Source organism: Colossoma macropomum, unplaced genomic scaffold, assembly GCF_904425465.1.
Source record: "Colossoma macropomum unplaced genomic scaffold, Colossoma_macropomum, whole genome shotgun sequence".
Classification (NCBI taxonomy): Eukaryota; Metazoa; Chordata; class Actinopteri; order Characiformes; family Serrasalmidae; genus Colossoma; species Colossoma macropomum.
Window position 1 is genome coordinate 9195760 of NW_023494803.1, and position 12330 is coordinate 9208089.

Consider the following 12330-nt stretch of genomic DNA (forward strand, 5'->3'; position numbering starts at 1 on the left):
CTCTCTCACTTTCTTTCCTTGTCTTTCCTCACTCTATTCTCTCATTCTTTCTCCTTTTTTCATTCTCTCCCTCTTTCTCTCCTTCTTTTTCTTCCTCTCCTTCTCTTCACTTTCTTCTTTCTTTTTCTCTCTCCTCCTTTCTCACTTTCTGTCTTTCCTCCGTCTTTCTTCTTCTCTCCTTTTTTCTTTTCATTTCTTTCCTTCTCTCTCTTTCCCTGTCTTCCCTTTTTTTGTTAATTCTCGCTCCTTTTTCTTTCAGTCTTTCTTTTCTTCTCTCCTTTCTTTCTCCTCCCTCTCTCCTTCTCTTTTTTGTCTCTCCTCTCTCTTTCTTGCTCAGTGAATTGTCACCAGCATTTGCTTATAAACTGTGTCTGTCCTTATAAACACCACAACAGTGTTATAAACTGAATAAGATAATAATAAACTGAATGTGGCCGAACTTAATTTCTTTGTACTTCTCATATTCATAATCTCTCTCACTCTCTCTCTCTCTCTCTCTCTCTCTCTCTCTCTCTCTCTCACACACACACACACACACACACACACACACACACTTTCTCTCTGTTCAATTCATGGTGCTTAATTTGCTTTACTACCTTAAACAAATAATGTGCCACCTGTCAAAGCTTTGGTTGTAAAGTCTGGGAATATATTCAAGGAATTCCCTATAATAACCATTTATATTAGCTTCCAGTTTAATAGCCTTTATTGATATGACTATTTTCCAATATTACCAAAGGAATTACAGGACACAAAAGGTGATGCAAAAGTACAGCAAAAAGCAACATTATCTATAAAGATGTTCTGTCATTACTTCTAGTACCATGGCATTGCCTGTTGTGTATACACAGTTAAGCATGTAGCATTTTAGTCATTTTGTGTGAGAACATCCACCGGTCACTTCAGTGTCCATTTTATCAGCTCCACTGCCCATATAGTTTCACTTGGTAGTTCTACAGTTACAGACTGTGGTCCATCTGTTTCTCTGTATACTTTGTTTAGCCTGTTCTTTAATGGTCAGGACCCCCACAGAGCAGGTACTATTTGGGTGGTGGATCATTCTCAGCACTGCAGTAACACTGACGTGGTGGTGGTGTGTTAGTGTGTGTTGTGCTGGTCTGAGTGGATCAGACACAGCAATGCTGCTGGAGTTTTTAAACACCTCAGTGTCACTGCTGGACTGAGAATAGTCCACCAACCAAAAATATCCAGCCAACAGCGTCCTGTGGGCAGCGTCCTGTGACCACTGATGAAGGACTAGAGGATGACCAACACAAACTGTGCAGCAGCAGATGAGCTACAGTCTAGCTTTACATCTACAAGTGGACCAACAAAGTAGGAGTGTCTAATGGAGTGGACAGTGAGTGGACAGTGTTAAAAAACTCCAGCAGCACTGCTGCGTCTGATCCACTCTCTCCCTTTATTTAGCTTCCATTCTTTTCAGGAGACTCACTCTCAGTCTCACTCAAAATCTGCAGACACACCCCCAAAGTTCAGTCTTAGAAGCTGGTTGATCCTTTTCTGAAGTAATCAAACACAGTTAGTGATGTTGAGGTCTGGACTCTGGGGTGGTCAGTCCATTGTTCAGCTTCTTTGTTTGATGTGTCTCTTTTTCTCAGTGAGGTCTTCTTGACAGCTACACATCCTTTCAGACCCACAGCGCTGAGTCGTCTTCTCACAGTGGAAGGATGGACAGAAACACCTGTAGATGTTTTCAGATCTGAAGCAGTTTGATTTTCTCCTCTCTCTTAAAGATGAAAGCTGTAAGTGCTTGTTTATCTGATGGGGGCAGTTTTGGTGTCTACCAGGTCTTCCAGGTGGTCATAACTCAGGCTAGAATATACATATTACAGGACGTTATTGCAGTAAGACAGATATCGTGTCTCAACATCTAGAATTCCTCAGCTTCTGTTAACTGCGATAAACTGGCTATTTTTGTTTATTAATCAATTAAGTGAAGTTTTTCTTTCATCATGAAATGGAGAAGGTGTGGCTCTACCAGTCTTACAGCACCCATCCTCACCTACCTCTCTCTGCTTCTCTCTCTCTCTGTGTTATGTAAGTGAAATTCTGCCCCCCCTCCAGTTAAATCTCGTTGTTTGCCCCTCCTCCTCCTCGCGCTCCCTCCATTTCTCCTTATCCGTTCTCTCTGACGTCACTGTGTCTGGTGCTCATGTCCTTATTTGGTACCAAACGGGTCTCGTGCCTTCACAGCGGTGATGAAGCACGAGACAAACGCTGTGGACCCGCGCGGATGTGGACATTCGTCAGGTAAACACAAACACAGAGAATAACATTATACAAAACAGGAAAACAGCTCAGAGCAGTTATTTTCACAGGGAGGGAGGGAGGGAGAGAGAGGGGGGGGGGAGGGGGGTCAGAGAGGGAGAGGGGATGAGACAGAGGGAAAGGGGGATGAGAGAGAGAGAGGGAGAGGGGGAAAGAAAAAGAAGGGAGGAAGAAGGAGAGAGGGGGAGAGACGAGGACACAGTGAGACAGTGATAGGTAGGTAGATAGATGGATTGGAAGGGTTAGAGAGAGGGAGGGAGAGAGAGAAGAGGGGGAGAGGGAGGGGGGAGGGGGAGAGAGGGGGAGACGGGGAGAGAGAGGGAGAGAAAGAGAAAGGAGGGAGAAGAAGGAGAGAGGGGGACACAGTGAGACAGTCATAGGTAGGTAGGTAGAAAGATGGATTGGGACAGAGAGAGAAGGGAAGAGAGACTGAACGAGTGAGAGTGAGGGACAGAGTAAGAGAATACAGAGAGAGAGAGAGAGAGAAGAGAGGGGGAGAGGGAGGGAGAAGGAGAGAGAGAAGAGAGAGGGGGAGGGGGAGAGAGGGGACACAGAAAGAGAGGATAGAGGGGGAGGGGGCAAGAGATGGAAGAGAGAGGGAAACAGTGAGAGACAGTGATAGGTAGATCGATAGATAGACGGATAGGGACAGAGAAAGAAAGAGAGAGGCGGAGAGAGACTGAAGGAGTGAGAGTGAGGGACAGAGTGAGAGAATAGAGAGAGAGAAGAAGTAGAGAGAAAGGGGAGAGAGAAGAGATAGAGGATAGAGAGGGAAGAGAAGGAACAAGAGGAAGAGAGGGGAGTGAGGTGGGGATAGGTAGGTAGATGGATGGGACTAAGAAGGGGAAACGGACAGAGAGAGAAGAGGAGAAAGACTGAAGGAGTGAGAGAAAGAGAGAGAGAAAGGAAGAGAGAGACTGATACAGTGTGGCTTCAGGAAACAGATGAGAATCAGCAGACGGCCTGAAATATCAGCACATCCGTTATTTTTACTTTAACTTACAAACATAAACACAAACACAAACACCGGATGAAGGTTTATGAAGAGCAGTCTGTGCAGAGTATCAGATCAGAGTGACCCGTTCAGGGCTTTAAATAAACGGTCAGTTCTCTTTTCAAAAAGCACTGCCAAAATCTAGAATGACAAATCAGTTTGAATAGGCCTAAAGGACAGGTGGAGAGCGCTGCCCCCTGCTGGAGGTGAATGGTACTACAGGAAGGGTTCATTCTGTTCTCACTGTGTCCACTGCATAGGACAGACACAGGAGATCTGAAAGGCGAAAAGCTCATTAGGCGAGGTCAAGCTTAGGGTCATGGATAAACAGGATGCATGTGGTTGCACACAGTCATATAACGTCTAGTATTTATTTGTTTTTAAGTATTTTATCAACCTATATCTCATTAAACTCATGTATCACTTCACTACAAGATTCACTACTACTCATTCAACAACGGTATTAATAGTGAATTTGTGCTGCAGTAACAGCCTCTACTCTTCTGGGAAGGCTTTACACTAGATGTTGGAACACTGCTGTGAGGATTTGATTGAGCATTACAGGTACTTATGTTGGATGATCTCAATCACTCCAGAGAACGCAGTTCCACTGCTCCACAGCCCAATGCTAAAAGGGTAGTGGATGGAGAGCACAGACAGCAGTCATAATGCAATGGATGCCCCTTCACTGCACAGTCCAGTGTTTTCTTTCTCTGCCAAGATTGAAACCCACAGAGTATTTGGACATGCATGAACATGTGTTTAAGCATATGGGGATGGAATATATTCCACACTGTATGTAGGAGGATGAAGTGTGGTTGCATAACAGAGCTACTGGAAATTATACATAAGATTACCACAGAAAGAGTGTAAGAACACTGTTTGGCTATAAAACATTTCTAACCATTTCATTTTGACATTTTGACCAGTGTCAAACCGGATTATTTCCTAAATGCTTGGGTCATCAGTGCAACATTACAGTCAGTTAGGCAGCAGCTCTTTTTTAAGCCCATCTCCTTTTCGGATGTGACACTCCTTATCTTCATGGAACTGGCTTTTAACTCACTTGTGTTTTGGAGGCTGAAGGTTCTCCACAAGGGGGCACCTTTAACAGTTAAATAGCTTTTGGTGATTTGCATCAATGACACTGCGCCCTTGTTTCTTAATTTCCTCTTCATACTCACTGCAGACATTGCTTGCCTTTCAGCAGAACTTGGGAGATTTTTGAGTCCTGCACCCACCCCCTCCCGCAAGATTTCATCCCACTCCTACAGAAAATCTGCATCGTTTGTCCAACTCTTGCACAACCTCATCATTTTGGCCTGCTCCTGCCTGCAGCTGCATATAGCTGGTTTCCATCTAGGCTAGTCTTGAGTGAAAATGACTGCCATATGTCAGTTGCCTTTAGTTCTGTTGTTTTCCCCCTCTTTAAGAGCACTTTCCACTGTGGTGGGACTGTCTAAAGCATGGGTGAGAAACTGAGGTCCAGGGTAATTCACCACACTGTTCAGGAACCTGGCTGTCCGGCAGCGGAGTTCCCCACCTCTGGTCTAAAGGTTCCGCTGTGTCTGTAGCCCACAAAAAAGCAGTTCACAAAACTTGTGTGATTGGTTGATTCTATTCAGGACTAGTTTAGAATTTTTATTTCAAATGAGTTTATTACTTTGTTACTTCGATGTTAGATATTTACAGGCACCAATTATTAAGGGATTGTTATCATTTAAGGTATTCATTTTTCTACACTTGGGTTGTCCCACTCCCCCCTGCACTGGGCTGGGTAACAGACCTGCTCCTGCTCACAATGCTGAAAATTAACCTTGTGCCGCAAGACGCTGCAGACCTCTCTTCAAAGGTTAAATGAATGTTTGGCTCCCAATTAGAAAACGTGCTCTCGTTTTCAAGTTGTTTCCTTTTTTAGTCTTGGTTCCTCTCCGTGGTTCTTATTCATGCTCGTAGGAATTTTTCCCTGACTCCGTCTCACTCTGTGACACTCAGTGGGGACTGCACTTGCATTTGTGGAAAGATACTTTGAGACAATGTCTGCTGTTAAAATATATAAGAAAAAATGTGGTTCTGACAATCATACACGACCTGGTAGACACCAAAACTGTCCCCATCTGATAAACAGCACTTAAAGCTTTCATCTTTGAGAGAGGAGAAAATCAAACTACTTCAGATCTGAAAACATCCACAGGTGTTTCTGTCCATCCTTCCACTGTGAGAAGACGACTCAGCGCTATGGGTCTGAAAGGATGTGTAGCTGTCAAGAAGAACCTCACTGAGAAAAAGAGACACATCAAAGAAGCTGAACAATGGACTGACCACCCCAGAGTCCAGACCTCAACACCACTGAATGTGTTTGATCACTTCAGAAAAGGATCAACCAACCTCTAAGACTGAGCTTTGGAGGTGTGTCTGCAGATTTCTTTGAGAAACTGAAAGTGAGTCTCCTGAAAAGAGTGGAAGCTGTAATGGAAGTAAAAAGTAGACACACTAAATATTTATATATAGTTATTAGTGTTTCTGTGTAATTTTCTATTAAGTGTATGTTTTCTTTTTTCCTGCATAATGGCTGCTTTGACAGGTAATTAAATGTATGGTGGTCTCTAACCTTTGCATAGTACTGTATATTTGCATTATAAAGGATAAAATAGTCAATATTCATATCAATGCTCTCTGGTAATGATACACATGATAGTCACAGACTTTAGTGTCCAAATTAAGCCCAGACATCGGCAGTTTTAGTGGCTGAAACACAAGCACACAGTAATTTATTAATAGCCCTATAGTTTCCTGACCAGTGTGGACTCAGACAGTGGTGACATAAAATAAGATTTTGTTTTGCATATATTTATTTTTATTTTGAGACAAAATCACAATCAGCAAACATTATTCCTGAACATTATTACTTGCTTCTTTTGTTTCGGTGGCAGAGAGAAAGCTCTGCAGCACACAGATAGGATCATTCTCACTGTGGTCACTATGACAACATTACAACAGTCAAAGCGGACCAGTTGTTTTCTTCCATTACAAAGACACTGATTTTAAAGGCAAAAACACAAATTCTGTTCCCTTTGTCAAAGAATCCAAAGCAGGGCCTTTTCTAGTGTTTTCTTTGGTGTGGTTTTCTCCCAAAAGAAATCACTACATTTCCCACAAACCTCTGCTTTGGGAGAAAAGACAACAACCGCCAACAGAACAACCCAGTTGTTCCTTCATAAAACACACCCCAGAAATACTGCTGAAACCAGTCAACGTCTGAGTTACTGCTCGAGTCAAACGTGTTTGAGAACACAGTGGAAACAAACTCCATCCAAACTGGCTTGATTTGTCAAACACAAGATCAATTTCAGGTTCAGAATCAACATAAGGCTTCTACAAAGTCGCCTGAATCCTTCACTTAAATTAAATGTATTTAACACATACTGGTTCTCGTATATATGCAAATTTAGACTTCTCAGCCGTTGTGTCTGGCAATTTTTAACCAATCTAGAGTCAGATACAGTAAAGTATGAAAAGAAAATCTGCATATTTAGTATTAACCAGCTACTCAAAATAAGGCTACAATAAAAAAAAGCTACTAGCAAAGGCTACTTATGGTACCTCTTGTGCAACATTTGTAAGATTCTCTCACATAAAACTAACCAGATGTAAAAAAAGTTTTATACAATCAGGATTGTCACAACAATGAGCTAATACACATTTTCAAAGTGGCTTCCCTGCATATCTGAATGCACTACCGTTTACATACAAACAGTTCTTAGAAGAAAATATTCCTACAAAGCATACGCATTATAATCCAGAGGCTATAAGGCATTTGATGGCTAAATTCTGTATACATCCCTTGGTAGACAATACAACACACGACCCTCCAACTTACAAAAATACAAAAAAACAACATATTAAAAGTAAAATGATGTAAAAATGCTACAAAAGAAACTGTAAAGAAATAAAATATGGCCACCAATAAACATGGAAAATACAAAAACGGACACACAAAAACAGTTTCTCCCATCAAATTTGATGTATATACATGTTACCGTCTGGGTGCCTCAAATATATGATGTAAACTGTTCAAATTTATATGAACATCGAGTTTGGACCTGGAATAATCCTCAAAAAAAAAGAGAGAGAGAAAACATTCATTTAAGGATTGCTGGGGGACAATTCATTGAAAACACAAAAAAAACAAAATGCTAGCCTAGACTAGGACTGCAGTAAATCATGAAATGGGGTTTTAATGTGTCTGATTCAATGTAATGTGTTTGTTATTAGTAGAGGAGTAAGATGTATTATTCCTCTTCCATGGGCCAGGAAGCTGGGCCCCATTTTGAAAGTGTAAGATTTCATCACTAATACATCTCTCAGATCAGATTTCGTAGGAGAAAACAGAGACTATCTTGGTATTAAACTAATTTGGAATGGTAAAACTGATTTATGGACTGATGGCATAAGGGGTAAAAGTGGATAAGTCATCTTCTACTGCCCCTAATGGACCCCCTGCGGAAATTTTAGTAACACTCAGTGTTCATAATGCTACACGACACCTACATAAGCTCATGATAACTGATATAAACTGGCATAAACATTTATAAAAGGCTTATTTCAATAGGTATTGTTTGTCATAAAAGGTTGTTTTCGTCAACTCTTATCTGAAGCTGACATAACAGCGGTCAGGTTTATGTCATGACGCTTCATTGGGTGAAATCACATAGCACATTATAACAACTGACTTTGCAACTTAGAATATATGACAGTGAAAAACACTGAGCTACAAAGTCTGTCATTTCACCCCAGAAAGTGTCCTGACAACCTAATTACACGAAAAAACAACGTCATGACTGTCCTGTTGATATTAAAGTTGGCAAATACAACCTTTACGCTCAATGGCACTTAATAAATGAGGTTTTCATAGGTGCATATTAGCTGTCATGAAGTGCCTGTGCAGGAGTCATGCAGCCTTATGAACACTGGCCTACAGTAAAGTGCAGAAATTCTACACTTTATACTGGTAATTCTCAGGCCATAAACCAAACCTTTGACAAAATGGGCTACCATCTGATAAACTCATAGCGGAATGTAAAATAAGTGGCAAACAAAATGTAAACTCATAATGCTTCTTAAGGCAAACATAAAACTAAACTGTTAATACTAAAATAAGCTTTTAAAATATCTGGAATAAGTGCAGCCTTACAACACTAACCACTGCCTGCAGAGCACTTTGAAGAACATGAATATGACCATTCAACTGATCTCAGGCATGAACTCTGAACTCTGCCCAGACACTTAAGGTCAGTAAGTGCTATGGAATCACATCAACACATGCAAACTGCATTGACCGCTCTTGAAAGAACCACAGGTAAAAGCTGTCTTAAAGTGCTTTATGCTGATACTTGCCAGAAACAGCAAGAGTACCAAAGATAATGATGTTTTTTTTTTTTTACCTCTGCTTTTTCCTGCTCCTTCATGGTAAACGCACAAGACTTTACATCCACAACTGCACCCTTTCACTTAATACTGCATCAAATATTCATGATTTTACAAACGTTTAACTCTTGACACGACTGATAAAGTAGCAGCATCATTATCTTTGGACCCTTCATATGTCTAAGGAGATTCTCCTTTTTTGGCACTTGTGAAATGCTTTGTTAACTTGCTGCCATTTTGGTGCATATAAATTAATACTATATTTCTGTAGTATCCACTCTACATACTCAGAAGCACCAGGCTTATGGGGGGGTGGGGCGTGTGCAGCCCAGGCAGAGGCACTGTCAGTAGGTCATTTTTGTCGCAGGGTCCCGAGGGTTGGAGCTCACCAGCGTCCACTTATGCTCGCCATGTCAGTGTGGAACTGGTGTGAGAGACGTCCACTCGCGCCGCCTTCCAGGAAGGAGGAGTGGATGTTTGTTGGCTCAAAGAGTTTCCATCGGCTCTTATTCAGCTCTGTTCAAATGAGAAAAGAAGCGAGATGTGCTTAATGGCAGAACTAACAGTGAAATTAGGGGGGGGGGTGTAAATCTCTTACCTCACAAGAAATCAATTAGATTTAGATTCATTAAGAACTGATTCAGCGATTTGTGATTTTTTTAGTGATTCAAGATTGCTTTAAAAAAAAAACACACACATGTAAATGGAGAAACTACAATATATGGCCAAAAGTATGTAAACACTCCTCCTAATTACTGAGTTCAGATATTTCAGCCACACCCATTGATAAAATCAAGCACATAGCCATGCAACCTCCATAGACAGACACTGGCAGGAGAATGAGTCGTTCTGAAGAGCTCAGTGACTTTGAACATGGCACTGCCACAGGATGCGACCTTTGCCACTAACTCCATATTAATGCTGTATTTTGGAATGGGACGCCCAAAAAGCTTATACAGATGCGATGGTCAGGTGTCCACGTCTTTACATAGAAGTGAAATACAGACAAAAACAACACAGTACCTTCTGTAAAATACAGCATGGAGAGGCATCTTTCAGTTATTATGCTTCTAAACTGTGGAACTTAATTCCACCTTTTATTAGAAAGTTTATTAAAAACGTATCTCGTTAACTTAGCATTCAATTAAAACTCTGCATCTCGTGGTATTCATCTTTTAATTTGATCTGTCATTTTCTTCTGATTCTAAATTAACACTTATTATTTCTTGTATAACTGTTTTATCACCTATGTCTGTAAAGCACTTTGAGCTGCTACCAGCATGAAAAGTGCTATATAAATAACAATTATGATTATTATAATAATAATAATATTATTATTATTACTATTATTAACAGTACATGCTTTAGTTACTATTACACTATACCTCCATGAAATATACATATACAAATGTATGGGAGTCTTGGCTACAGTCTACAGCGAGCAGAGATAGTGACCCCACTCAGCATCATTATATTAAGTCCAGACCACAAATCCATAGGAGGTGAAGTGGCTTTATGTCTATGTTACGAAAGTCTTTAAGATAAACAAATGCTAATCGCCTGTTTTCACTTCCCTTAACATTATTAGCCTAGTTACACCATATTTCACCTATCCTGAAAACAGGGGCTTAGTGAAAATTAGTTAGCTAATAACAAACTCGATAAATGATATTTTATTCAATTAAGTCGATTTGAGTAGTGTGTAAAATGAGCTTGGTGTTTGTCAGCGCTTTCTGTGACACTTCCTATGCTTTGTAACGGTACTTTGTACTACCTGCTATCCAGCATCAAAGACCCTCTGGTCTAGCAGCACAATTTTTCTCATCTGGTGTGCCAAGCGGTTCACATCTACATTCTGCTCTAGACAACAGACACTTGTTAGAAAACTTTCTGGCTTGTGGCCAGAGCACAGCTTCTCTTCACTAACTGGTGGAATGACCTCAACCTCCTGTCATGGCACTGTCAGACAGGAACACCCACAGACCCACCTGAGATGGCCAGCAGCATTTTCCTGCGAGCTCCAAATGTTGAGATTCCCAGTTCCTTTAGATCTGGATCCGTCAGCGTGACAAATGTCTGTAAATCAATCTAAAACACACACGGACACATCTGAACTCTTTATCTAAGTCCATGATTTCAAAGGATCAATAATTTTTTTTTTTTTTTAATAAACAACTATATCCAGTTTACATTCAAACCCTTTTAAATTCAAATCACTGCAGCATGTTCTGTTCTATTCTTACAACATAAGTATCCTATTAACTAGCTGAGCTGAAGGATGAAAAGTGGATATCACTAGCCCAGCATAAGAGCTGGTACGTCCAGTACAATCAATGAGTGTGTGTGTACCTCCTGCTGCTGGAAGACGTCGGTGTATTTGCCCAGTCCCAGAGTGCTGAAGAGCTCTGGCAGGTCTGTCCCTTTCAGAGAGGAGCTCAGAGAGCAGCCCTTACTGCCAGCCATGGAGGAGATACAGTCCATATAGTTACTGCTGCTCAAATACTGATCTACAGCTGTAAAAACATACACACAGAGACAACTTATGAGTTCTGCACTACATAGAGTTACTGCTGCTCAAACACTGATCCATGATTGTAAAACCACACATTCGCAGACACGTGATCAATTGATGTTCCTTCCTCAAATGTGTTTTCATAGCTACTTTTGTCCCGTTTGGACAAGCTTTGAACTAATCACACTTTATACAGCACAAATGCACTACTGTACTACTCTCTAAATGTAGTGTGTATGTGTGCATATAGCATCTGTTTTTGGTGTAATCAAGCAAGCGTTAGCGTAGTTTGGCATTTCCAACCTGCCTAGTTTCATTTATCTACAGTAACACTGCCCAGCTCGGTAGCACAGCAGGTTAAACTTGAAACCTAACATTATGGAGCCACTTTAAGGACTGTAGCCTGATTTAAATAATTTAACAAAACTACGTTTTGTGCTACAGGTTCTCTTTAGGTTAAAGAATTTTTTGCCTGTGATATGTGAAGCTGGTCCAACTGTGCAACAGCAGCAACAAAAAACATTTTGTGGCAGAGCATGGTTGGCCACTTGGGCCCAATCCCATTTCACCCTTTGCCCCTACCACTTAGCCCTTAGCCCGCCGTTTTGCGCATGTATGTCTAGGGGTAGGGTGTCCCGACTGTTGTTGACATAGAGGGGTAGGGCGAAGTGTTAGGGCTACATGGCCTCCTGTCATGGCACTGTCAGACAGGAAGCTTCAAATCACCGAAGAATTAGGGGTGGGTGATAATAAATTGTCCCTCTTTGAAGTCATATGATGCCCTAAATGTAACAAGCCCAGCAGTGAGTTTGCTGAACTTTACCCTCCTCAGCTATCACTGCAGACCGGCATCAACAGTAGCCTGTTAATGAAGTAATGTTCTTTTTTTATTTAAGGGTCCCATTTTGTAGGGAGGATTTTAACCACTACCCCTTGTAACTCAGTTCCAAGGGGCAAAGTGACACTCAAAAACAAGGGGTAGGAGTGAAAATAAGAAATGGGATTGGGCCTTAGTTGTTTCTGCTGTGTGTCTCCGCATCATTAATTAATGCACAAACAAGCTGACAAAAGGTCTAGAGCTTTTTATTCTCTAGATAAAAGGTCTAGA

The 12330-nt window shown here is 41.1% G+C and overlaps 1 protein-coding gene across 1 annotated transcript in view; it reads right to left on the reverse strand.

Annotated features, from left to right (window-relative positions):
• Window positions 1–8132: 8132 nt before the first annotated feature.
• Window positions 8133–12330, reverse strand: part of bicc1a (BicC family RNA binding protein 1a) — a 72248-nt gene continuing 68050 nt past the window's right edge. The window contains exons 19-21 of the mRNA XM_036593797.1: window positions 11060–11223; window positions 10699–10798; window positions 8133–9226 (exon numbers count right to left, since the gene is read on the reverse strand). Of these exons, the coding sequence (XP_036449690.1) occupies window positions 9096–9226; window positions 10699–10798; window positions 11060–11223 (395 nt within the window). The 3' untranslated portion in view covers window positions 8133–9095. The remainder of the gene's footprint in view (window positions 9227–10698; window positions 10799–11059; window positions 11224–12330) is intronic.